This window comes from Orussus abietinus, unplaced genomic scaffold, assembly GCF_000612105.2.
Source record: "Orussus abietinus isolate OABI.00-Male unplaced genomic scaffold, Oabi_2.0 scaffold22, whole genome shotgun sequence".
NCBI classification, from domain to species: domain Eukaryota; kingdom Metazoa; phylum Arthropoda; class Insecta; order Hymenoptera; family Orussidae; genus Orussus; species Orussus abietinus.
Genome location: NW_019394596.1, coordinates 1,410,912 through 1,432,855, shown reverse-complemented (window position 1 = coordinate 1,432,855; position 21,944 = coordinate 1,410,912). Strand labels below are relative to the sequence as shown.

At 46.8% G+C, this 21,944-nt stretch overlaps 6 protein-coding genes across 10 annotated transcripts; 3 read left to right on the top strand and 3 right to left on the bottom strand.

Annotated features, from left to right (window-relative positions):
* Positions 1-296: 296 nt before the first annotated feature.
* LOC105702012 (nicotinate phosphoribosyltransferase) lies at positions 297-5,518 on the top strand. 3 transcript variants are annotated; one of them, XM_012429205.1, is made up of 11 exons: positions 297-435; positions 1,143-1,313; positions 1,396-1,519; positions 1,635-1,846; positions 2,208-2,326; positions 2,408-2,601; positions 2,824-3,006; positions 3,701-3,926; positions 4,102-4,422; positions 4,500-4,628; positions 4,728-5,518. In XM_012429205.1, exons 1-11 carry the CDS (start codon positions 423-425, stop codon positions 4,803-4,805), a joined length of 1,770 nt encoding a protein of 589 aa, XP_012284628.1. In that variant the 5' UTR covers positions 297-422; the 3' UTR covers positions 4,806-5,518. The 3 variants fall into 3 exon arrangements, with proteins under 3 accessions (XP_012284628.1, XP_012284630.1, XP_012284627.1); XM_012429204.2 differs by lacking the exon at positions 297-435 and adding an exon at positions 477-939; XM_012429207.2 differs by lacking the exons at positions 297-435; positions 2,824-3,006 and adding an exon at positions 471-939.
* Positions 5,519-6,002: 484 nt separating this feature from the next.
* LOC105702051 (YTH domain-containing family protein 3) lies at positions 6,003-10,564 on the top strand. Of its 2 annotated transcripts, none has more exons than XM_012429284.2 (4): positions 6,003-6,077; positions 6,489-6,516; positions 7,241-9,129; positions 9,347-10,564. In XM_012429284.2, the coding sequence occupies exons 2-4, from the start codon at positions 6,492-6,494 to the stop codon at positions 9,392-9,394; spliced, it is 1,962 nt and encodes a 653-aa protein (XP_012284707.1). In that variant the 5' UTR covers positions 6,003-6,077; positions 6,489-6,491; the 3' UTR covers positions 9,395-10,564. The 2 variants fall into 2 exon arrangements, with proteins under 2 accessions (XP_012284707.1, XP_012284706.1); XM_012429283.2 differs by having other exon boundaries at positions 6,038-6,385.
* Positions 10,565-10,684: 120 nt separating this feature from the next.
* On the bottom strand, positions 10,685-13,203 carry LOC105701939 (EF-hand domain-containing protein 1-like; the record flags this gene model as incomplete). The annotated part of the gene is given in 3 exon segments (XM_012429099.2): positions 10,685-12,535; positions 12,596-12,918; positions 12,974-13,203. Coding segments are annotated over 3 exon segments (2,058 nt in total), but the record flags the coding sequence as incomplete, so codon positions are not given.
* Positions 13,200-17,041, bottom strand: LOC105702054 (sodium-dependent phosphate transporter 1-B). 2 transcript variants are annotated; one of them, XM_012429286.2, is made up of 7 exons: positions 16,459-17,041; positions 15,744-15,934; positions 15,269-15,529; positions 14,970-15,176; positions 14,676-14,886; positions 13,960-14,591; positions 13,200-13,893 (listed from the first exon to the last, which is right to left on the bottom strand). In XM_012429286.2, the coding sequence occupies exons 3-7, from the start codon at positions 15,470-15,472 to the stop codon at positions 13,663-13,665; spliced, it is 1,485 nt and encodes a 494-aa protein (XP_012284709.1). In that variant the 5' UTR covers positions 15,473-15,529; positions 15,744-15,934; positions 16,459-17,041; the 3' UTR covers positions 13,200-13,662. The 2 variants fall into 2 exon arrangements, with proteins under 2 accessions (XP_012284709.1, XP_012284710.1); XM_012429287.2 differs by having other exon boundaries at positions 15,825-15,934.
* A 134-nt stretch (positions 17,042-17,175) lies between these two features.
* On the bottom strand, positions 17,176-18,165 carry LOC105702056 (cytochrome b-c1 complex subunit 7-like). The gene is made up of 4 exons (XM_012429288.2): positions 18,005-18,165; positions 17,848-17,895; positions 17,476-17,642; positions 17,176-17,387 (listed from the first exon to the last, which is right to left on the bottom strand). The coding sequence occupies exons 1-4, from the start codon at positions 18,042-18,044 to the stop codon at positions 17,310-17,312; spliced, it is 333 nt and encodes a 110-aa protein (XP_012284711.1). The 5' UTR covers positions 18,045-18,165; the 3' UTR covers positions 17,176-17,309.
* A 313-nt stretch (positions 18,166-18,478) lies between these two features.
* On the top strand, positions 18,479-21,755 carry LOC105702053 (polyadenylate-binding protein 4-like). The gene is made up of 4 exons (XM_012429285.2): positions 18,479-19,019; positions 19,656-19,966; positions 20,059-21,004; positions 21,087-21,755. The coding sequence occupies exons 1-4, from the start codon at positions 18,827-18,829 to the stop codon at positions 21,524-21,526; spliced, it is 1,890 nt and encodes a 629-aa protein (XP_012284708.1). The 5' UTR covers positions 18,479-18,826; the 3' UTR covers positions 21,527-21,755.
* The last annotated feature ends 189 nt before the right edge of the window (positions 21,756-21,944 follow it).

Sequence of the window (21,944 nt, the reverse complement as noted above, 5' to 3'; positions counted from 1 at the left end):
ACGTACGACAAGACACGATTATTACGTCGGAGATCTCGCCTCGAGAGATTTCGCTTTAAAATTTGGGCTTTCATAAATCACGTACCCTTCATCCGTGCATACACAACTCGATATCTCGATGACAAGCGTGTAACGCGCTTGAATTAAAAATACCATTTTTGATTCACGTCCAATACCACTTACGCCTAAGGCGTGGTATCGGAAGTCCGCAATCGGATGCCAATGTTGTTAAAGAAACCTGTACCGCGAATGACGTAGTAGAATCTTTCTTTTCCTCTTGTACAGTCGCAGTTGAGAGACTGCATCGCTGGCGGTGCGTGTCGTACCTTCCTGCGGCTTGGAAACGCTTGGAAACGGTGCCCAATGGTGCCTATTACCTGAAACGCCTAAACGTCCTTCAAACGTTCCTATCGATCGTGAGAATGCAGAACTTGTGTATGTAATACCGTGGCCTATGCTGGCTTACTTCGAGTTCCCTCAGTTCTTCGTTAACTTGGATACGGTAACGCAGCGTAATCGGACCGGCTGCGCTTCTCGGTCGGCACAGTTCGGCTCGGTTCGGCTTGGTTCGGCAGTTTGCGCTCGACACCGTCGCGGGGCGGACCGTTGAATGTTTCGTTCCGACGTCGCAGACCTGATATCCGTATTATCGAGAGACGCGCCTTAAGCACCGATTAGTATCGTTGCGTGACATCGTTTGGTCACCACGAAGCGTCCTGTGCCCTGCCTTGCACGCTGCGATTATCTGCGCGCATCCCCTGGATCGCTATCAATTGCTATTGCACCCGTTACGCTTTAAGTGTTGAGGTTAAGTGCAGCGGTCCAGAGGTGACGCTCCTCTACTCGCGTCCGAAAAATCTTACATAATGTCCAATTACGAGGATACGTCGTGCTGTGACCGGCTCGGTCAAAACGCAGTGGTCCAGCCTCTCCTTACAGGTACTTTAGCATGGGTACTCCAGTTTCGTCGAGTTCTTTAAATAAAACAGTTCGACTAACCTTAAAATCGCGTTTTCGACCCAACATGACCTCGGGAATGATTTGTTTATTTCAAAATTTCTCGGTACCACGTAAATTAAACCGTCGTCAGTCCCCCGTTGAAAAAACTTCTGACATGTGGAAAATTTGTCGTTTGGTTTTAGATTTATATCAGATCACGATGGCATATGCATACTGGAAAAGTGGAAAAAAGGATGATTATGCCGTGTTTGATTTATTCTTTCGCAAAAATCCTTTCCAAGGTGAATTTACCATCTTTGCTGGTTTAGAAGAATGTCTTAAGTTTCTAGATAAATTTCGTTACTCCAAAAGTGGTAAGTTGTATAGAATAGATTTAAAGTTACCGTATCTTGTAACTTTTATTATTACCTATACTAAATGTAATTTTTCCTACAGATATTGAATATCTGAAATCGACGATGCCTTCGGTAGACCCAACGTTTTTTGATTACTTAAAAAATGTAACTACTAAGGAGGTAACTATTTATGCCATTGATGAGGGTTCCGTCGTTTTCCCAAGGTGAGATGTTTCCATAAGGATGAAAAATATTTTAATTTAATTAACCAGCATTTTCATAAATGATGTATCCACGTAAAGTTAATAATTAGTTTAATATTTATTCAAATGAACGCAGAGTACCATTGATGAGGGTGGAAGGTCCTTTAATAATGGTACAACTATTGGAAACGACCTTATTAACATTGGTTAACTATGCCAGTTTAATGGCAACAAATGCAGCCAGATATCGTATGGTTGCTGGATCTAAAGTTAAACTTTTGGAATTTGGCCTTAGAAGAGCTCAGGGACCTGATGGAGGACTTAGCGCGTCTAAATACAGTTATATTGGTAAGAGTGATATTACCGATCCTTAATACCTTTGTAACATGCAATTTTGATCGGTATATGTTTATCTAGTTGGAAGGCAAATAATAGGTACAATTTGTGAAAGTGTGTAATAGCATTGGCTTATTCATCTATAGACATCGACCATTTCGGTAAAAGTAAAATCAATAGGTAGCTCCAAGCGGTACCAGTGAGTGTCACCCTGCTAGCGTAGTTTCCAAGTTTAGTTAAATTTACCCTCCTTCACAAACTGCTTATAACAGACGGGGAACTAAACGTTCAAGAATTAATAATTAAATTCTTATGACATGAACTTATAGATTTACGTAGTAATAATTTTCTATTTCTAACTTTGTTTCTGTAGGTGGTTTTGATGGTACTAGTAATGTTTTAGCCGGTAAATTGTTTCACATACCTGTTAATGGAACACATGCACACGCCTATGTGACATCTTTTGTAGGAATAGCAGAATTACAAACGAAGGTATGGAAAATGGTTTTAACATCAGATTGTTTATAAAAACTCATCAATTATACTGTATTTGATATTCTTCGCCTTTTTCAGACTTTAGCACATAAACAAACTGGACAGTTACAAGACTTGTTAGCATTGTCTTGTAAATACCGTGATGCAATTGCTTCAGATTTGGAGGCATTAGTATCAGAAGCTTCTGACGGAGAATTGGCAGCCTTAATCAGCTTTGCAATTGCCTTTCCAGATGGATTTATGGCACTTGTTGATACCTATGATGTTAAAAGGTATTTTACTTTTGTTCTTAATTGGACACGCTCATACTGATATTTTTTGACATTTGAAAATAATTAAAAAATGGATGGTCTTATTCGAACATAACCAACCGGTACAATAATTGAAGCCTTAATACAGAATCTTAATGTGACTACATTTAGGTCAAGTATTCACTTGTGTGTGTACATATTTGCTCCAAATTGTAATGTAGTCTAACAGAATTATGTTTGTAGCATAGAAGCATCCGCCAAGCGACAACATATACACGGCCTAAATTTAAAAAATAAAATTATAACTAATGGGTCCAGTAAGCCTACTCAAAACAATGTGAGAAACAACCCGGTTGTATCTGAACCGACTCCGTCTTACAAGAATGGCTTTTTAAGACGAGGTGAATTGGGCGAGCTCTATGTGAGGTACGATTTTCTTGTGTTTGTCGGCTCATTAATGCCAGGAATTCTTTTTCCAATTTTTTGTTCCCCAATTATGACTGAATGCAATTGTGAGGTTTTTCATATTTTGGTTGTTCATCGAAAGCAGCGTGTCCATGGTATCGCAATCAAAATTCCTTGTTTTAATAGAACGGGAAACAATGTGTCTCCATAGCTCTGTCATATCATATTATCCATTAAGCACGGCATCGCAATGTAGTACCGAAGAATATTTTTAATGGGTGGCTTTGCTTTCGTTTCTACTTGATATGAGTATTCATATCGGACCTTATATAGTACCTTTCCCAATTCAACCACGGGGAAATATTTAGCTTCCTGTTCAAATCGTGTACATGCTTAAGTAAAAGAAAACCCTCGAAACATTTAATTTATTTTAAATCAAAATCTGTTATATTTACCGTGCTTAAAAATTCGAAGTTGCTTTATATTAGCAGTACGCTAGCACAATGTGAAGTACGTGCTAGTTATTATTTTATACAGATTACGTTAAACAATGTTTCGCTGTTTGTTTTTTAATTGCAACCATTTCAGGTAGAGAGCATTGCCATTTGTTCATGCATTCCATTCATGTACATGTCCAGGTCAATTTAAGTTCATTCCATATAATCGGTCCAATTGTTTTCATACGTTTTGTTCGCTTCTTTGTAAACGTTAATAGAAGCGGCTTGTTGAACTTCTGCGCGGTGGCGTTGGCTGTAACAGAGCTAGGATATAAGCCAGTTGGAATCCGAATTGATAGCGGAGATCTAGCTTACCTCAGTCACACTGCTCGAGATGTTTTTCAAAAGATAGCGGTTAAATATAATTTACCGTGGTTTGCCAATTTGAAAATCATTGCCTCGAACAACATCAACGAAGAAACAATCTTAAGTCTAAATGAACAGGTAAGAAAAATATTGGCAACTGCTCTCGTCTAGTCGATTGATAAATATATGCACTACTTCGTGTCAACAGTGGTTGTTTTATCAACGAATCGATAACGTTGAATTCCAATCACAAAAGCAGCCATTATTGCATGACACGTAAAATATTCTTTTATAAAAGGAAGACCTTCCTTAGAATCACAAAATCGATTGCTTCGGTATTGGAACGCACTTGGTGACATGTCAAAGGCAACCGGCACTTGGTTGTGTCTACAAGATGGTGGAGCTCAATTTCCAGCCAAGACTCAAGCTCAGTCAAGAAGTTGGCAAAGTTACTATGCCAGGAAGAAAAGATGCATACAGATTGTACGGTTCCGATGGACATGCTCTGATCGATTTGCTACAAAGGTCTGTCGAAGCTGCACCCGAAGTGGGACAAAAAGTTCTGTGTCGACATCCATTTGAAGAGTCTAAAAGAGCGTATGTAATTCCAACGCACGTTGAGGCATTGTACAAGGTGCGTAGCAAAATAATTTATAGGTTTGTGTTAATCTCATATATTTTTATAAAAATTATCTGATGTGTGTCGTAAAGGTCTACTGGAAGGATGGTAAAATATGCCGGCCGTTGCCAACGTTACATGAAGTTAGGAATAGAGTACAAGAATCATTAAAAACACTGCGCAGTGATCATAAGAGGAATTTGAATCCGACTCCTTATAAAGTAAGTAAAAAAAATAATTTATTTTTAAAAGCCATGAAATCCCAAATTAAGAAGTACGCTCTAAGAAATAATTCAATTTTGTGGGTTGGTTTCCTTCAGGTTGCAGTCAGTGATGATCTTTACAGTTTCATACACGATTTGTGGCTGCAAAATGCTCCAATAGGAGAGTTGTCTTGAAGCTTTAAATACTTGTCAAGTGAATGCCACGAGAGTTGACATTTTTGGTGCAGGAAGTTGTTTAGTAGAGCGACCTCTGCTCTTAGATAACTGGAGGATTTACAAGTCATCGAAAGAGAAATACTATGTCCGATATGATATCAAAAGGACGTATTTTAAAATGGATATTTGATTGAAAAATTGGTTTGTCGAAGCAAGATGGTTTTGCATGTATTTTTACCGAATGTATAAAATTCAAATTACTTACATGCAAGACAATGGTAACATGTACGTGAGTACGTGCGGTAAAAAATCATGCTTCGCGTTAAGAAACTCATGGGTCTAACATGTTTGATTATTGTGTCCTTTGGATTTTTTCTATATTACAAGTAAAGTTCTCAATGATGGTAAATAATAAGAACTTACCATCATAAATGAGGCATACTTGCATAATAGTTTTTATAGCAAAAGAAGTACAAACAAAATATTTACCCGCGTAAGGAATACGAATACTTAAAATATACATCCTGTAGCAATTAAATAACAAGATATAATATTTCCTTCCAAGGTCTGTAAATAAGAGTCGAAGAAGGCAATAAATTATTTGTAAATATGTAATTGATAATACATTTTGGTTTTTTTTTTCTTAGCGTAGTTATTATCTGAAATTTAGGAGAATATTTTGTCTTTATGATAAGGAACTGCAGTATATAAAAAATCATTACCGAAACATATTCACTTGCCTGAGTTTGTTTATTAAGATTATATAAAGAGTGCCGATTACGTAGCATAGTTATACACACAGTTATTATATATCTTAACAAAGTCCATAGTAGAAAGACGTCTAAAACCGTCTTAAAACGCGTATTTCTCCTGGATAAAATCGCGTCCCTCGTTCGATAGACCAATTTGAAGGGAAGAACCTTCCCCGTCGAGCTGCAGCGATAGCAGGTGCGAAAAAAATTCACCAGCAGCAGGGTAGCACGAAAACGGGTGGAATAGCATGGACCCCTCAACATAGCTTCAAACCCTATGTCACCTCAGTGCTCTAACAGGTGGCAAGTGCGTTAGCTGTCCGTATTCTCCGCCGAGGGCAGCACAGAACAGATGAACAAGGTGACTCAGCCGGGGAGCAGTCTTCCAACTTCTCTCTGGCGTGAATACCCCACATTCTCGGGAACACTAGCGCTACCCTTTGATTTGGCCGATCTAGGGATTTTAGCGTGCCTAGGGCTGGCTACACCAGCGGTACATACGGGAGGTCAGTGCACGTCACGCAGTTATTATCCGGAGGTGAGAAATTCGTGCGAATCTATCAATTGTAGGTGAAATACGTGAAATTCCTGAGATTCTCTCGCGGCGGAACATTGGGAAGTAGCGCGCGAGAGTCTCAGGTATCGGTGGAGTCGGTTATCTCCAGGGACCGATCGCGCGTTCGCCTCGAATAAACGCTGTTGCGCTTACTTTTTGCGGTTGCAATATTTGAACGTGCGAGGTATCTTTGCCGTGGAATTGGCGGCGTCCGCTCTCCTGCGGGAGAGACTAAACAGACCGCGCGGCAGGTTATGTCAGCTGGATTGGCAGGTGCCGTTTCAGATCAGGTCAGTCCGTTGACGTGCCTCGACCTACACCGCTGCGCGGCGAAATCCTCTACGAAGACAGCCATTATAAAATTTCTATATTTTTCCATGCTTTGGAATGCAGCGGATGAAAGGACAAGCTAACAGTCAGGGTAAGTACTCCTCTGCGCTCGAACCTTCGCCCGATTATCCTTTAAAAGACTCCGAGGATCTACCCCTTACCGATCGTTTGCCCGCTTGGATTTTTATAGCTAACCGACTTTCCGCTCAAAATATTCCATGTAGACAGTTATCTTTTGCTCGCGATCTCGCTCCCTTGCGTTGAGTTTCGTCAATTTCTTTGGTTACAAGATACTGTTTGTTCTCCAGCTGTGTCAAAATGAGCACCGGACAAAAAATGTGTTTTTTTTTTGTTGACGGCCAATGACTTCTTCGTCTAGATAACATTTCGATCCATTTTGAAGTATGTTTCCATCATATTTTAATACATTTTAATACCGTAGTTAGCACGAGGCATAGAGAAAGTATTAATTGCAATTGATTGAAGCCTGAGCGAATATCGTAATACCGCTCTCTTCTATGTTAAGAGCAACTTGCAGGTGGAGTCTATGAAGCTTGACACAACAGTCATTAATTTCAGTTTTAATGAAGTCCGACGAATTAAGACAAAAAAAAGCCAAAGAATGCAAATTGTAACGTAGCATCTCTGTTTATAAAACAAGCACAGTCTTATATTATGAATACCTACTAATGACAATTACGGGAGAAATATGTAACGTTTGAGTTCGATAATTATCCAAGTTGAGATCTCTTCAAGATCTGCCCACAAGTACGGTATTTAATTTATCTTAACATAAACTATCGTCACGTTTCCAGTAAGCAATGGTCCTAAGGAGCATCAGCAGCAGCAACAACAGGCAGAGCATGCAGGTGGAGAAGACACCGGGTTCGATTCTTGGAGAGGGGGCAACAATACTCAGCACCATTCCAGCTACCCGATTGGAACGGGCGATCCCTATAGCCCTTACTATGCAGGAACGTCCTTTCCATACCAGGCATTTGGAGCCGGTGATGGAACGTGGTCAAATGGAACGGATCCGGTTGCATTCTTGTCTGGATACGGGGGACAAATAGGACACGATGCTTACGGCATGGATGGTATGTTTTCTGCCAGCGCCGGTGGTGGGTTTGGAACGTTTGGTCAGCCAGCGTTCAATTACTTCCATGGTAACGGAGACTACAGTACTTGGGGAACGCCAAGGAAAGCTCGTTACGAGGATTATTACCAACAGCCTCGGGGTAACGAGAACTATCCAACTCCGGGTGGAGCGGATATGAAAACTATAGAACAAAGTGTGCAAGGTTTATCCCTTGGTAGTGGTGAAATTCCTAGGCCGGATCAGCAAGCGCCTCAAAATCCTCCGCCAAAGGTAGAGGCGAAGGAACCAAGAAAAATCACATGGGCGAGCGTAGCGAGCCAACCGGCCAAGCCGGTACCACCGTTATCGACATCCCAAGGAATGAAGAAGAAAGCAGGGATGCCTCCGCCACCAATGGTGCCAGGAAAGCACAACATGGACATCGGTACCTGGGGAGAAGGAAAGTCATCGGCGCCACCACCCAAAGCACCACCACCGCCGCAAATACAACCTCCCGTCCCGCCACCTCCGCCACCCGTTCAAAGACAGAGGCCTCCGCAACAACCGTGCTGGACCAGACAGGCTTCCGCTCCCCCGTCGCCTCCTCAATCACAAATTCAGATTCAATCGCAGCCACCGCATCAGCAACAACATCATCAACCTCCGCCTGCTACGCAGCAGCAACAGCAGCCACCGCCGCCACCGCATCAGCAGCACCAACAACACCCACAGCATCCGCAACACCAGCAGCACCAGCAGCACCAGCAGCATCAGCAGCATCAACAACATCAACAGCACCAACAGCATCAACACCAGCAGCAGCAGCAGCAGCAACAGCACTCGCAGCATCAGCAGCAGCAGCCGCAGCCACCGCAGCAACAACCCCAGCAGCAGTCGCAACAACAGTTAGTTCCATGTGCCCAGGTCCAATCTCATCCAGTGTTGGATGAGCTGAAAGTGAAAAATGACTACAATCCCGAAGTGTTTGATCAAACTGCCCATGGCGCTAGGTTCTTCGTTATTAAGTCTTATTCCGAGGACGATATCCATAGGTCTATCAAGTACGAGATCTGGTGCAGCACGGAGCACGGCAATAAAAGGCTGGACCAAGCGTACAGAGAAGCGAGTCGAGAGGGTGCTCCCTTGTACCTGTTTTTCTCCGTTAACGGATCGGGCCATTTTTGCGGAATGGCCCAAATGGTTTCACCGGTCGATTATCAGAGCAACAGCTCGGTGTGGTCACAGGACAAGTGGAAGGGTCAATTTCGTGTTCGTTGGATTTATGTGAAGGACGTGCCTAACGTGCAGTTGCGGCACATTAAGTTAGAAAACAATGAAAATAAACCAGTGACCAATTCGCGGGATGCTCAGGAGGTGCCACACGCGAAGGGAGTTAACGTGCTGCGCATCCTGCACACTTATCGTCACACTACTAGTATTTTCGACGACTTCGGACACTACGAGCGAAGGCAAGCCGAGGAGGATCAGCGTAAAGCTCCGGTTAACCCCGTTCAGCATCATCACCTTCCGAATCACAGAAACAGGGGACATCCTTCCGATCTTCCGCGCGAACATCACCAACACCAATATCCCCACCAGCAGCACCCTCACCAACACTCTCGTAAGGTAAGAGACCCCGAGAACGGGCGAACCTAGAGCCTCGAGATATCTACGAGATCGGATGAAATCCATCGGAGCGAAAACCACGCTCCGGGCTTTCCGGAGAGAATCCGTGGATCCGTCGAGCGGAGTCGGTCGTTTTCGAGAATGAAATTAAAGGCAGGCTATCACCGAGCGGGGCACCTCGCCGATAATAAATAAGCGATATATATCGTCCTTGCAGGATCGAGACGGAGGTCGGGGAAGAGGTCGGGGTGGCACGCGCCAGTAGCGACGACCACCCAATGGGCATAATAAAATTAAAAATTATTAACGATAGTAATCGACGTTAAGGAAGAACGCTCCGACTAATTATCGACTCATCACTTACTCTCCTTCGCTTCTTTCCGGAAATATAAAGGGCTTCTAACCGCTGTGACGGGACTCGAGTCGTCCAGGCTATTTCCCTTCGTTAAACAAATAATTCGTATGGTAATTAGCGTTGCGTAAAAGGTCGTAACCACTATGTTATTGTAATCGCTACGAGAAACAATGATCGACCGTCAAGAGGTATACACCTCGGGATAACCTGCGAACGGTGACGAGTATACAGTGTGGTGTTGCGTGCGACTCGTCGAGAGGTGTTTTCGTAAAACGTACAAATTAATAAAAAAAAAAAAGGAACATACAAAAGAAACTCGAGAATAATACGGGACGACGATAACGAGATGCCGAACGATGGAGAAAAACTTTAACTACGTGGACTAACCCCCCCCCCAGTATGAAATGCTTCAACGTACTTTTGTTGAGAATGAAGAAATTCTATGCGAGAACCATATTATGCGCAAGGGTCGTTTGAATCGATTACGACGCCGTTTGAAACTTCAATGGACAGATAATCCGGTGCCTGCGAACGAAGGAGCCCGCTTTTCTTAACGCGGAATAAGGTGCGCGGGCTCGCCACTAAGTTTTACGTTTATCAGGATGTACTACCGCTCGCGATCTGTGGATAATAACGGAAAATTATTGTCAGCTGGTTATTTTAAACATATTCTATTGTCTATTGCGAATTATATATATATATATATATATATAATATTATCTATTATTGTATTAATCATGGACCGCAGTAAATGATTTAAGATTATTATACAAGAAAAAGGAATAACAGTGAAGTTACTCTGCAGTAACTTGGATGACGAGGACGACGACGCCGGCGAGGAATATTATTAATATTATTATTAATATTGTACCATTTGATGAGAATTTCATGAGACATGATTCTTATTGTTAACGATACCTGTTATTGTTTTTCTTTTTAGAACGAAGATTGGCGGGCTCTAGACTCGGATAATCATCTCGGAATTAGGATTTCTCCGGGTCGGTAGTTTATGCGTCTCTTCCGATGTGTGAACGAGTGGAAAACAAAAAAGAAATGAACATTGTGAATTCATCGCTTGGATATCCTTGGTTTATTTTATTCTTTTTACACTCTCTGGAATCCCCGAGGGCCGATCGTACCGCTTTCCAGTGTCCGATAATCCGAGCCAATAGAAAATCCATCGGTCCGGAATTTATCGTGGGTTACGTGAAATCGATATATATGTATACACGTACACATATGCTCGTAGGAGCGTAAACAGGACGTAGAAAAGGCCACGTGGACGGTCCAGAAGGACGAGTCACTTTCGGTATTTAGAGTAACCGTGCCCTGGTTTTATTTCATGTACCCCGTTTGCATGGACTCCAGAGTTCGCCCCAGGTTGCCTTCCGGATCGGGACGACGGAGGCTGCGGGAATTTTCCTTTCGGCGGTTCCCTTGCGTTCTCGCGCATCTACTGGCTAACCTGTAACACGAGTTACGCGAGTTTGATTTCTGAACGGCCTGGCTCCCTCCTAGGTGTTTTAGATCCTTGAAAATAAACGTGTTATGGAAATTGATACGGCGCTTCGAATCTCCGGTCGCGATTCTCGAAAGAACGAGGCGGGACATTCCCTTTCTCGCGGAGGGGTTGTTTTGGAATGGAATTAAACCTAACCCGACCTAATTCGGGACTGCGAGAGACCTTCGGGGGGATAGTGTCGTCCAGAGCTTCCAACGAACCTCGCCGAGTTTCCCGAATTACCTGATCGGCCCATTTCAATTCCTTCCTTCCGGACGGGGGAAGAGCCGCCCCGCCTCCGGCCGAAATGCGCGGGGTGGAAGAGGGCGCGGGTTCCTCGATTCGCGATTCGGCTCCTTTCCGTTCCAAGGCTCGAACACCCAGCTGAGCGTCGACGTCGTCCCTTAGAAGGCCCTGCCCCATTAAGTAGTCCCGCACGTTGTCCCGGAGCTCTCGACAGAATTTCTCGGGATTCGCTTCCATGTATCGGTACACGAAGAGGTCGGCTCCGGTGATGACGAAGCTAGTGTTGTAGACGTTGATCCTCGCTCCGATGAAAAAGTCCTCCGGGGTGTAGAACTCCGGGTTGTCCCGGTCGGCGTCGGGCTTCGGGATCGCCCCGATGGACAGGAAGCACCCTCCCCGGCGACCCGAGTTTCGCTTCTCCACCTCGTTGATGACGATGCCTCCGTCGCTCAGATTGTACTCCAGAACGAAGTCCCGACCCTCGTCCTCCGGATGCACCGCCTCCATCCTCATGGAGTAGCGCAGCTTTTTCGGGAAATTAAAGAGCTGACGGATCGCGTCCTTCCTCGGTCGCTTGGGGACGAAGGAGAGGCAGGTCGCCAGGGTATCTTCCGGGGAACCGATCCCCTGGTGCGGCGGCGGGACGAATTTCACTGGAGGTCGCGGCTCCTCGACGGGAGGGTCGATCCTTGCCGGCTGATCCATGCCCAACGCGCTCGAGTAGTACCTCCTGGTGAACGGGTCGCAGTCGCAGAGGAGGAACCTCCTGCCGTACACGAAGATCGTCTCGCCGACCTGAAAGAAGGGAAAGGTTCGAACGGAGACTTCGACCTGGCGACCGAGCCATCGACTCACCCTCAAGTCCTTCGGCGTGTAGTACTCGACGACCTCCTCGTCTCCGCGTTCCATGTACCCCGACGGATAGGAGGAGGGCAGGTCCTTCCAGTTCTTCGGAAGCTTCGTTCTCTTCAGGAGCAGGGCCACCGGGTCCTTCCCGTCGTTCGGCCTGCGGATCTCGCGGACCGCGATCGTGTCGTCGGTCAGGAAGTACATGACCCGGTAGAGATCGTCGTTCCAGAACGCGGTGAAGGACAGCACCGCTCCGTCGAACTCGAGGAAACGACGCCTGGAGTCGTCGGGCACCGGGGTCGACCGAGAGGGAGCTTTCGCCTTGCCTTCTCGCAGCTGGATGTAGGGATCGGGTGGAGGCTCCTCCTTGTCGTTCGGGTCTATTCCTTGGCTACGCAGGAATTCCGCGGTGAACGGGTCACAATCCACCGTGTGGTACCCCACTCCGTATATAACTGCAATTTGTCGTAATTAGGTTCTCCAGGTCCTCGAGGATTCTACGGTCTTCCCGGTACCTAGGTCGATGCCGACGTTGAGGTCCTTCCAGTGGTACGCGTCCCCGCGGGCGTTCTTCGGGATCCTCCCTCGCCTTACCAGTCTCCCCTGCACGAGCCCCGCGTTCTCCACCCTGGGCTCCGTCACCGTCATCGTGTCGTCCTCCAGGAAGTAGACGATGTTCACGTGGCGAATCCGGAAGTGCTCGTTGGGGGAGTCGAAGACGCCCTCCCGGAAGAACCCTCGGAAGCTGAGGCACTTTTGCGCGAACAGGGCGTACCGAGGAACGAACTGCGGGTACGCCTCCTCCTGGACGCGTCCGTAGGTCAGCGACGGGTCGTACCTGGAAATTTAAAGAGAGCAATTCCTTCTTCGACGCGGATAAAAAATAATGAGACGAAACCTACTCCAAGAGGTCCTCTTGGTCCGCGGGTCTCCCGACGTCGTCGTCCCGCACCACTCGGAAACCATTCAGGAAGTCGAATTTCTGCTTCAGCTTGTGGTCTTGCACCTTGGCCGGAGAGCGAGGAGAATACAAGTGGCGGTTCCGATTCGCGTGCACGGGCGAGGACTTACCGTGGGGTCGTGGAACGCGTACCCGGGGATCAAGGGCAAGCTCTCCATTGCGCCGTCAAACGATACCTGTAATAACGCCAATCGGACACGCCAGTCCGTCGAGAACCTCGAGAACCTCGCGGTGGTCCCCGCGTATTCGGGTTATCGGTGAGGTATCGATTCCGTCAACAAGTCGTCGTCAAGGCTGCGCTCTTCCCTACGTTCGGCCTATAAAGCCGCGAAGGTATATGTTACCGCGTCGCTAAAATAAATTCGTTCCAGTAGCCTCGAGAGAGAAATCGATTTCCATTCGCTCTGTGCATCCCCGCGGCCGAGCGGACGAGATGGGAATTACCTGGGATTCGTTGCAGCCGAGCTACGAAGATGAGGTAAAAGAGGGCGACGGTTCGCCACCCTTAGGAGCGAGAGACCCGACCGGCGGTGGTTCAGCTTTTGATAATTTATTTCTTAATAAGTTATTGACAACTGTAACGTCGGATGGTATTTACTATTTAGCCTCTCGGTTGGAGAATCACAGAGTTATAAACTCCCTGAAAAGGGCCATGCAAGCCGCCGATAGGAAACCTGCGACCGGCACGGTGATCAGCCAGGCGAACGCGATGTTGCGAAACAGTCTCCAGGATACGCCTTCGCCTCCTCGAGACGCCCAGCCGACGCACACCACGGATCCCACCTTGCAGTGAGTCGTTGACACAGGTAAACCAGCCTTGCTTGCCAACAGTACCGTCACCGCGGCACCCACCTGGGGGTTTGAAGAATTTCAGGAATTTAAAAGGGCAACGACCCGGTAAAATCGCAAACCTCGTACCTCTATCGTGAATCCCGTGGTCGGGGTGATCCGAGCCAAGTCTTGCCCAAGGGTCCTAATGACTTTCCGTCCCCAGACCCAGAGTCCGGTCGATATGCCGAGTCCCCCGTAGAGGAGGATCAGCAGGGGAGTGTCGGCCTCCTGTCTGGCCGAGCCTTCGGCGTAGACGGCCCACAGGGCGATCAGGGGACCGATGGCGTTGCTGACGTCGTTGCCTCCGTGGGCGAAGCTGCCGAAAGCCGCGGTTAACACTTGCAAAAAGGAGAAAAGCTTCGAGACCTCCGGGGATTCCTCGTCGGGCACGGCGAGCTCGGTAGGTCCGCCTTCGCCATCGGCCCCGGCAGCCAACAACAGAGGACTGGCGCTACTGTTTTCTCGGAGCTTCGGCGCCTCCTGCCTCGTAGTGCCGTTTTCGTTCCCCACGGGGGCCTTCGAGATGACGGACAGGGCGGTGGATTCCTTTCGACGGTGGGCCTCGAAATCCAGGGCTCTGCCCTCGCTGTTCATCGACAGCAGTATTCTCTTCCTCTGCCATGGCACCACGAACGCGTATACGATTAGTGCCGACAGAATCCCCAACGTTAGCGCGGCCGTCAGGCTGCCCCACCAAGGTATCTTGTCCAGCAGTAGAACTGTGGAAAATAATTAAACGTCTTAACGATCCACTGGATTTACGGTAGATCGAGAAGCCTCGATTAAACTCAGCCTCGTCTCACGTTTAGGACCGTCGTGCGCTATGGACAGTATATTAACGGCAACGGTCAGGCCGTACGCGATTGGAAGAACGTGCAGGCCCTGGTCCAAGGGTCGGCTAGACCGTAGGATGGATTTCCGCAGCACCCAGAAAATCGCTGCCGACACGATTCCACTGAGTATTGGACTCGCAAACCACGACGCCGCTATATTTCCCAGAGCGACCCACCTCACCTGGAAATTAAGTGACGATCTTGCCCTGAGTACGAGCCAACGTACCGAGGTCGCCGGAGAGACGGTCGACTCCATTTACTCACTCCTGCGGTTCCTCTGCACACGAGCGAGAAACCAACGGTGGCCCCGACAATGGAATGCGTACCAGAAATGGGAAGTCCTAAAGCGGTGGCGAGTATTAACCAGATACCGGAGCCAGCCAGACTGGACAGTGCTCCTATCATCAATTCCTTTTCGTGGCCTTCGTAAAGGGAGACGTCCAATATTCCCTTACGCATCGTATCCGACACCTGTGAAATCATTTATATTATGTTAATCCTGGGTAAAATGGGGTTGAAGGGAAAAACGATTTGTGATCCGTGGTACGTCATTGTAGCCTCACCTTATAACCTATGAGCACGGCACCAGCAATTTCGAAGATCGTAGCCAAGATACAAGCTTGAAATATCGTGAGCACCCCGGCACCGACACTAGTCCCAAAACTGTTAGCAACATCGTTTGCCCCAATTCCGAATGCCAGAACAAATGCCACGACGAATCCAACCACCACTATCCAAACTAAACTTTCGTCGTAAGGGATATTCATTGTTTATCCTCGATTGGCTCGGGTTCCTTTTGGCTGTCTTACCACAGAGATCTAGATCTACGACGACGAGTCTGATTTTGGTTTATCGTTACGTTAAAGTACACAAATGTCGGACTACTGGAGCTTGCGTTTGCTTACGTGACCGTGTCGAATAAATGTAAGTTTGCGCGTAAATATAAATAAATAAGTATCTTTTATTTTGTTCCTAATACGATCGTTTCCGTCTTCCTACTTTTGTACACGTAGCAGAGGTAGAATATCGGTGCGATACCTAATTCGTCTCGTGTCATGATTTCGATTAACACGGCAAACGTCGACTTTCTATCTACCGAGTTATTGGGTAAAACTGCACCTAAGTTCTGTGTTTTTCCTAAGCTTGCAGTATCGAAGTCTGGTTTCGGTACTATTTCCTCTCTGTGGTTCTCTCGCATGGAAGCGAGCCGTTCTCTGTGGTTCCCTCATCTGCAAATAATAAACGCCGTACAGGTTTACTTCTCATTCCTCCGTCCATCCTATTTCAGACATTTACAAGTAACTAACGACGCGCAATTAATCTCATTTTTTGTACAAAACTTTGGCTTCAAAGAACTCGTCCTATTATGGACCGTCTTCCAATTTCAAGGAACGAGCTCTGCGTTCCTCCACGTATCATTTACATATTGCACAAAGCGTGTAGGCAAACTGCCATTATTAACTGGTTCTCCAAGTCCCAACGATCGTCGAAGGACAACGGGGTGTTGGACCCTTAATCGTTACATAACTCAAGGGCAGCGATAACGGCCTTAATTGCATGCCCGGTCGAATCGATGAAATGCCTACGAGACGGTGCCTCTTGCTTCCCTGTCGACGCTTCCGAAAAGGCCAGGGTGCGAGCGGGCGCAGGTGGAACGCGATGCCAACGGATCCTCTCTCGAAGGAAGTTCTCGGATTCAGGTGGTACGGTAAAAACGGTACGTGTGCATAAATATAAAAATGGGGTGCTTTACCATCGCTGCCCGAACGCTTCGCAGTACTGGACGTACTCGAGGCGTCCACACTTCCAGACCCCGACGACGTCCTCGAGAACCCGAAGCCTTGACATTCGACGCTTCCGCACCTCCAAGTCCTCTTCTCTTGGGCCGACGTTCCCGATCGGGATGGATTCTCGCGAAATTGGGTGGACACCTCGCGCCGGCCGCGCTCGTCCGATGCACGCAGGTGGGGGTGAAATATTGATCTGCCGAGAGCCACGCGCACGTGTGCGGCACCGTGCACATTAGTTGCATTGGCTGACTGCGAGCACGAGAGAAAATCGGCTCAGCTGTATTCTAATCGATTGATCGTAACAATTGCAACCACTACCCCGGAGGTCCCGCCGAAATCTCCCTCACTTGGGGAATACTTCTCAGAGAATCGATACGAGTTGAACTTCAGTTCGTACGCGTTGGCGCGTTATATCGGTCAAAACGTGAAAAAACGTTTTGCAGCTCCTATTTTGGACTCAGTTATGAAACGTATTTTAATTCGTTCAATTTGCGTTTATTAATAAGAGCCCGCAGTAAAGTACGCACTGTTGTGCTATACGTTTTGGCATTGAGTAAGATATGTTAGCGATTTAACATATTACTTATGATCAACTTATCGTCGATCTCGCACTTCCAGTGTTAACGATACACGGTAGAAATTGAGTTGTCTACCTCTTAAAATAAATGTACATTTTGAAACATCGGTTAACAGCTATATATTTTATGTACACGGGAAAGAAAGATTACAGACATATGTAAATGAAAGCAATTAAAATTCAAATACTAGTTGCTGTATCGGACTAAATCATCGGTTTCATGGATCGGTTGGCTGATTATTCCTTGTCCCATTGTATCTTCTCTTCATTTTCTTTAATGACTTCTTTAACGTATGGCGTGAGGTATAATACATCCTGTAAGTAAATTAAGGTTAGTCTCAAACGACATCAGACTTCCTCTTAATTTGAAATTAATACGTTTAAAGTATTTTAATAATATTACTTCTTCCAGTTTTGTCCACTGTTCCTCAGGTAATATAGACCTGTTCATATCAAGTTGCATAGCACGAAAGAGGCGAAAGTTGCGTTCGTCTCTTATGTGTTTAGGTATACGTCGAAGCGCTTCTTCGACTTCAGGGGTTACATGAAGTACGTCATCCCGCATCAAACCTAGAAATGATATGTACAGTTTTAAATAAGTTACCAGTAAGTATGATGTTTTAAATAAGACATTTACAAAATTTTAGTTTATCGGTATATTGCAATTTTTTAATTGTAGGTATAAACATCTTGTGATCACATTTGAGTCGATACTACTTGTCATGCAATTAAGAATGAGACAAACGTACAAAGTACAAAGGTTCATCGTTCTTACCATACTGGTTAAATCTACTCGAGTTGTACACATAATGCTTGAAAGAGTCTAAAACGAGAAAAATACATTTATTTAAGTTATGTAAGGAAACTTTGCGGATGACGATGTAGCCTACTGATTAATAAATATTCAAATTCATGCGGAAATCGCTACTTACTGATCATTTTATATGGTGATCTCAACATCATGAAAGCCATTAATTTATAATAATCTTAACAAGAGCTTTGGCTCGCAAGCTTCCAGAGCGAACACGAGAAACTTTTAACGATCGTGCAGGCCCATCTACCTTGGACGAATTTGGAGAGCCCGTCGGTAACGCAGGCCGTACTTTAAGTTGGTACAAATTCGCTTTATCGATCGCGTATTCGTCAACAGTTTTTCATCATATATTCGTGTCGTAACTCAGAATCCAAAGGCATATCCATCACTAGGCGAGGATGCACGGGTCAATGGAAAAAAAGGAAGTTTTCTTGCCAAAGCATTTATGCGGAAAGTGAAATTGTGGACTTTCCTTCGCATCGGTGAACGAGAGGCGCGCGAGAGGTCGGCAGATGGTGCGACGGTCGCGACCCGGGACTATTTCTGCTTGGCGGAGGGAGTGGCGCGTTCGGGTATATAAGGCCGAGGGGCTCTGCTTTCAACGCCTCTTCCTCATTAAGAGTAGAGTTGTGTTCACGTGTGGTTGTGTCTCCTTTTTCCACAAAATAGGTCACACAACCCACCTCCATTCGTGAATTAACTCTCCTGTAAAAAAAATCCAAAAAAATATAAAAATCCAGAAAAACCAAGCCAAAAAAATCGAAAAATCGTAGCCGAAAACCGCGAAACCCAGTAAAGTGTGGAAAAAAATAGTAATCAAAGCAAGAGAAGCGACGTGGTCGGAAAAGAGCAAGCCATATTGAAGGGAACCAAGAGAACGCCGAGAAACCGGAGGATTTCGAACGCGTAGCGGCCGTATCGACGTGGGAAAAATACAAGCATGAATCCGGGAGCTCCGAATTACCCGATGGCCTCCCTCTACGTGGGAGATCTCCATTCCGAGATCACCGAGGCGATGCTGTTCGAAAAGTTCTCATCGGCTGGCCCTGTCCTTTCGATCCGCGTTTGCCGCGACATGATCACCCGACGCTCGCTCGGCTATGCCTACGTTAACTTTCAACAGCCAGCCGACGGTGAGTACCTTCGTTGATAGGAAAATCGATAGGGTGTCCATGCGGGACCGACTCCCTGCCTGCGAGGCGACTAGATTTTTTTTTTCGCCCAACCGTGGACACGTGCTATTCGTCGCGCCAGGCCTCCATATTGAATTCTCTTTGCCCGTTATCGGGCCCGACCGGACAATGGGCGACGGTGACGGCCGTCTCGCGATTATCTTCGTTCCCTTCCCTCCCTTCTGGAACGCTCCTTTGCTGCCGCATTTCTCGATCTTCCGACCGTACGCGCTTTTGAATCGCGTCGAACGCATCTGCCATGCGCTTTTCCGGCCCCCGGGGAGGGGAATTCGTCCACGTTAACGTCTCGAGACCTTTCTCCCCGTGAAAGGTGTGCCTGGAAACGCGGACTGGCAAACGTTTTCCTTGTCACGGGCACGTCACGTTCATGCGTCACGTCTTCCACTCGACCGGTTTCCCTGCTGCGCGATTATATCGTCCACGTTTTATCTCGTTGGAACTTGCATTTTGGGATAGATGACGTATTTGAACGATATGCTCGGAGAGCGTTCGAATTATTCTTTCAGTTATTAGTACTTTTGGTATTTCGGAACGTGGCGGACCTTCGTATTTAGTTTTAACGTATTGTATTTTCAGCCGAACGTGCACTGGATACCATGAATTTCGATATGATAAAGGGACGGCCGATACGCATAATGTGGTCTCAGCGAGATCCATCCCTTCGAAAATCTGGTGTCGGAAATGTCTTCATAAAAAATTTGGACAAAAATATAGACAATAAAGCAATGTATGACACATTTTCGGCCTTTGGGAACATATTAAGTTGCAAAGTTGCCCAAGACGAATCAGGTAATTCGAAGGGCTACGGTTTCGTCCACTTTGAAACGGAGGAGGCAGCCAACAAATCCATCGACAAAGTGAACGGAATGTTGCTGAATGGAAAGAAGGTATTATCGTTTACGTAAAATAGGAGACTACTCCTGATTGAAAATTATGACGCAAGCGTTACTCAAAATCCTTCCGTCTTTGTATGATTTAGGTGTACGTCGGAAAGTTTATCCCCCGCAAGGAGCGCGAGAAGGAACTCGGAGAGAAGGCTAAACTGTTTACGAACGTTTATGTGAAAAATTTCCCCGAAGATATGACCGACGAAAAATTGAAGGAAATGTTCGAAGTGTACGGCACCATTACCAGTCACAAGGTAATGAGCAAGGACGACGGAAAATCACGTGGATTCGGATTCGTCGCTTTCGAGGATCCCGATTGCGCTGAGCAGGCTGTACAGGAGTTAAACGGCAAGGAGGTTGCCGAAGGAAAATGTATGTACGTAGGTCGCGCCCAGAAAAAAGCTGAGCGTCAGCAGGAGCTGAAGAGGAAGTTCGAGCAACTTAAGATCGAACGATTGAACCGCTATCAGGGTGTGAATCTGTATGTAAAAAATTTGGACGATACCATCGACGACGAGCGCTTGCGCAAGGAATTCACCCCCTTTGGCACGATAACTTCTGCCAAAGTCATGATGGAAGACGGTCGCAGCAAGGGCTTTGGATTCGTCTGCTTCTCCGCCCCGGAGGAGGCGACCAAAGCGGTTACGGAAATGAACGGCCGCATAGTGGGCTCGAAACCTCTATACGTTGCCTTGGCCCAACGTAAAGAGGATCGCAAAGCTCATTTGGCCTCGCAGTACATGCAGCGGGTGACCAATTTGCGCATACAACAAATCGGACATATATTCCCACCAAGTGGCACGGGCAACTACTTCGTCCCCACGCTTCCTCAGCCCCAGCGATTCTACGGGCCTGCTCAGATGGCCCAGATTCGCGCGACCCCGCGTTGGCCGGCACAACCCAATCAAGTAAGGCCCAATGCACAAACCGGAAGCTCGGGCTTCGCGGCCATGCAAACGCCGTTCCGGGCCACGCCTCGTACTCCGGCTGCCCAACCCGGAGCGATGCGTAACGCCATCTCGGCAAGGCCCATCACAGGTAAGACCTTCGAACCACCCGGTCCATTTGCTCTCCGGTTCGTCGCCCTGCCGAAGATGTACAGTTTCCCTTGCTTTTCCAGGACAACAGGCGGTCGGTGGCGCCAACATGCAGAGTCGCTCGATGGCCGGCCCAGCGGTCGGAGTCTCTCCCCAGAGTCGCCCACCGAACTACAAGTACACTTCGAACATGCGCAACCCACCGCCGACCATGACCATTCCCGCTCCGGGCGCCCCGGTGCAACAAGCGGTCCACATCCAAGGTCAGGAACCGCTGACGGCCACCATGCTGGCAGCGGCTCCTCCGCAGGAACAGAAGCAGATGCTGGGAGAACGTCTGTTCCCGCTCATTCAGTGCATGTATCCCTCGCTAACTGGGAAGATCACCGGGATGTTGCTGGAAATCGACAATTCGGAGCTCCTCCACATGTTGGAGCACAGCGAGTCCCTGAAAGCCAAGGTCGAGGAGGCCGTGGCCGTGCTGCAGGCTCACCAGGCCAAGCAGGCTTCCAAGAAAGAATAATCTTTTTACGACAGGCTATCGTTTTATTCTTCATTTATTATTCAACCGTAATATCGTTTCCCTTTCTTCTTTTCGATTCTGCGATTGATCCTCGGTTTCTGAAATTTCTACGTGGCTTCACAACGGCGCGAGACACCCAGGAAAAGCTGTTACATGTAAGCTAATCACGAATCGCAAAGAGGGTTTTTTCTTCAAGTTTTATGATAATAAATTTTCCTTTCGAGGTAAACGTGCCTTTTGCTTCGTTCCTTTTTCGTCCACGAGTGAGAGTAGCGTGGAACACGCGACGGAAGCGGAATTCCCAGATATTTGTCGAGTGATTAAACGTGGGACCTCCAAAATCTACATGGTAAGCTCTTTATGGTTCTACCGACAACCGAGGAACGAATCCGCTACGTTCCTAAGACGATACAGATTT

What these genes read in the sequence shown, in the direction of transcription:
- LOC105702056 (XM_012429288.2), bottom strand. Translation starts at nt 18,044, where the DNA reads ATGGCTTTCATGATGTTGAGATCACCATATAAAATGATCA. An exon ending in ATCACCATATAAAATGATCA is followed by an intron (nt 17,896 to 18,004) that starts GTAAGTAGCGAT and finishes TTCTCGTTTTAG; the next exon opens with ACTCTTTCAAGCATTATGTG. An exon ending in GAGTAGATTTAACCAGTATG is followed by an intron (nt 17,643 to 17,847) that starts GTAAGAACGATG and finishes TATCATTTCTAG; the next exon opens with GTTTGATGCGGGATGACGTA.
- LOC105702054 (XM_012429286.2), bottom strand. Translation starts at nt 15,472, where the DNA reads ATGAATATCCCTTACGACGAAAGTTTAGTTTGGATAGTGGTGGTTGGA. An exon ending in CCGTGCTCATAGGTTATAAG is followed by an intron (nt 15,177 to 15,268) that starts GTGAGGCTACAA and finishes ATGATTTCACAG; the next exon opens with GTGTCGGATACGATGCGTAA. An exon ending in AGCGCACGACGGTCCTAAAC is followed by an intron (nt 14,592 to 14,675) that starts GTGAGACGAGGC and finishes TATTTTCCACAG; the next exon opens with TTCTACTGCTGGACAAGATA.
- LOC105702053 (XM_012429285.2), top strand. Translation starts at nt 18,827, where the DNA reads ATGAATCCGGGAGCTCCGAATTACCCGATGGCCTCCCTCTACGTGGGA. An exon ending in TGTTGCTGAATGGAAAGAAG is followed by an intron (nt 19,967 to 20,058) that starts GTATTATCGTTT and finishes TGTATGATTTAG; the next exon opens with GTGTACGTCGGAAAGTTTAT. An exon ending in CTCGGCAAGGCCCATCACAG is followed by an intron (nt 21,005 to 21,086) that starts GTAAGACCTTCG and finishes TTGCTTTTCCAG; the next exon opens with GACAACAGGCGGTCGGTGGC.
- LOC105702012 (XM_012429204.2), top strand. Translation starts at nt 867, where the DNA reads ATGTCCAATTACGAGGATACGTCGTGCTGTGACCGGCTCGGTCAAAAC. An exon ending in GGTTCCGTCGTTTTCCCAAG is followed by an intron (nt 1,520 to 1,634) that starts GTGAGATGTTTC and finishes AAATGAACGCAG; the next exon opens with AGTACCATTGATGAGGGTGG. An exon ending in TGAATCCGACTCCTTATAAA is followed by an intron (nt 4,629 to 4,727) that starts GTAAGTAAAAAA and finishes GGTTTCCTTCAG; the next exon opens with GTTGCAGTCAGTGATGATCT.
- LOC105702051 (XM_012429283.2), top strand. Translation starts at nt 6,350, where the DNA reads ATGTCAGCTGGATTGGCAGGTGCCGTTTCAGATCAG. An exon ending in AGGACAAGCTAACAGTCAGG is followed by an intron (nt 6,517 to 7,240) that starts GTAAGTACTCCT and finishes TCACGTTTCCAG; the next exon opens with TAAGCAATGGTCCTAAGGAG. An exon ending in CTCACCAACACTCTCGTAAG is followed by an intron (nt 9,130 to 9,346) that starts GTAAGAGACCCC and finishes TCGTCCTTGCAG; the next exon opens with GATCGAGACGGAGGTCGGGG.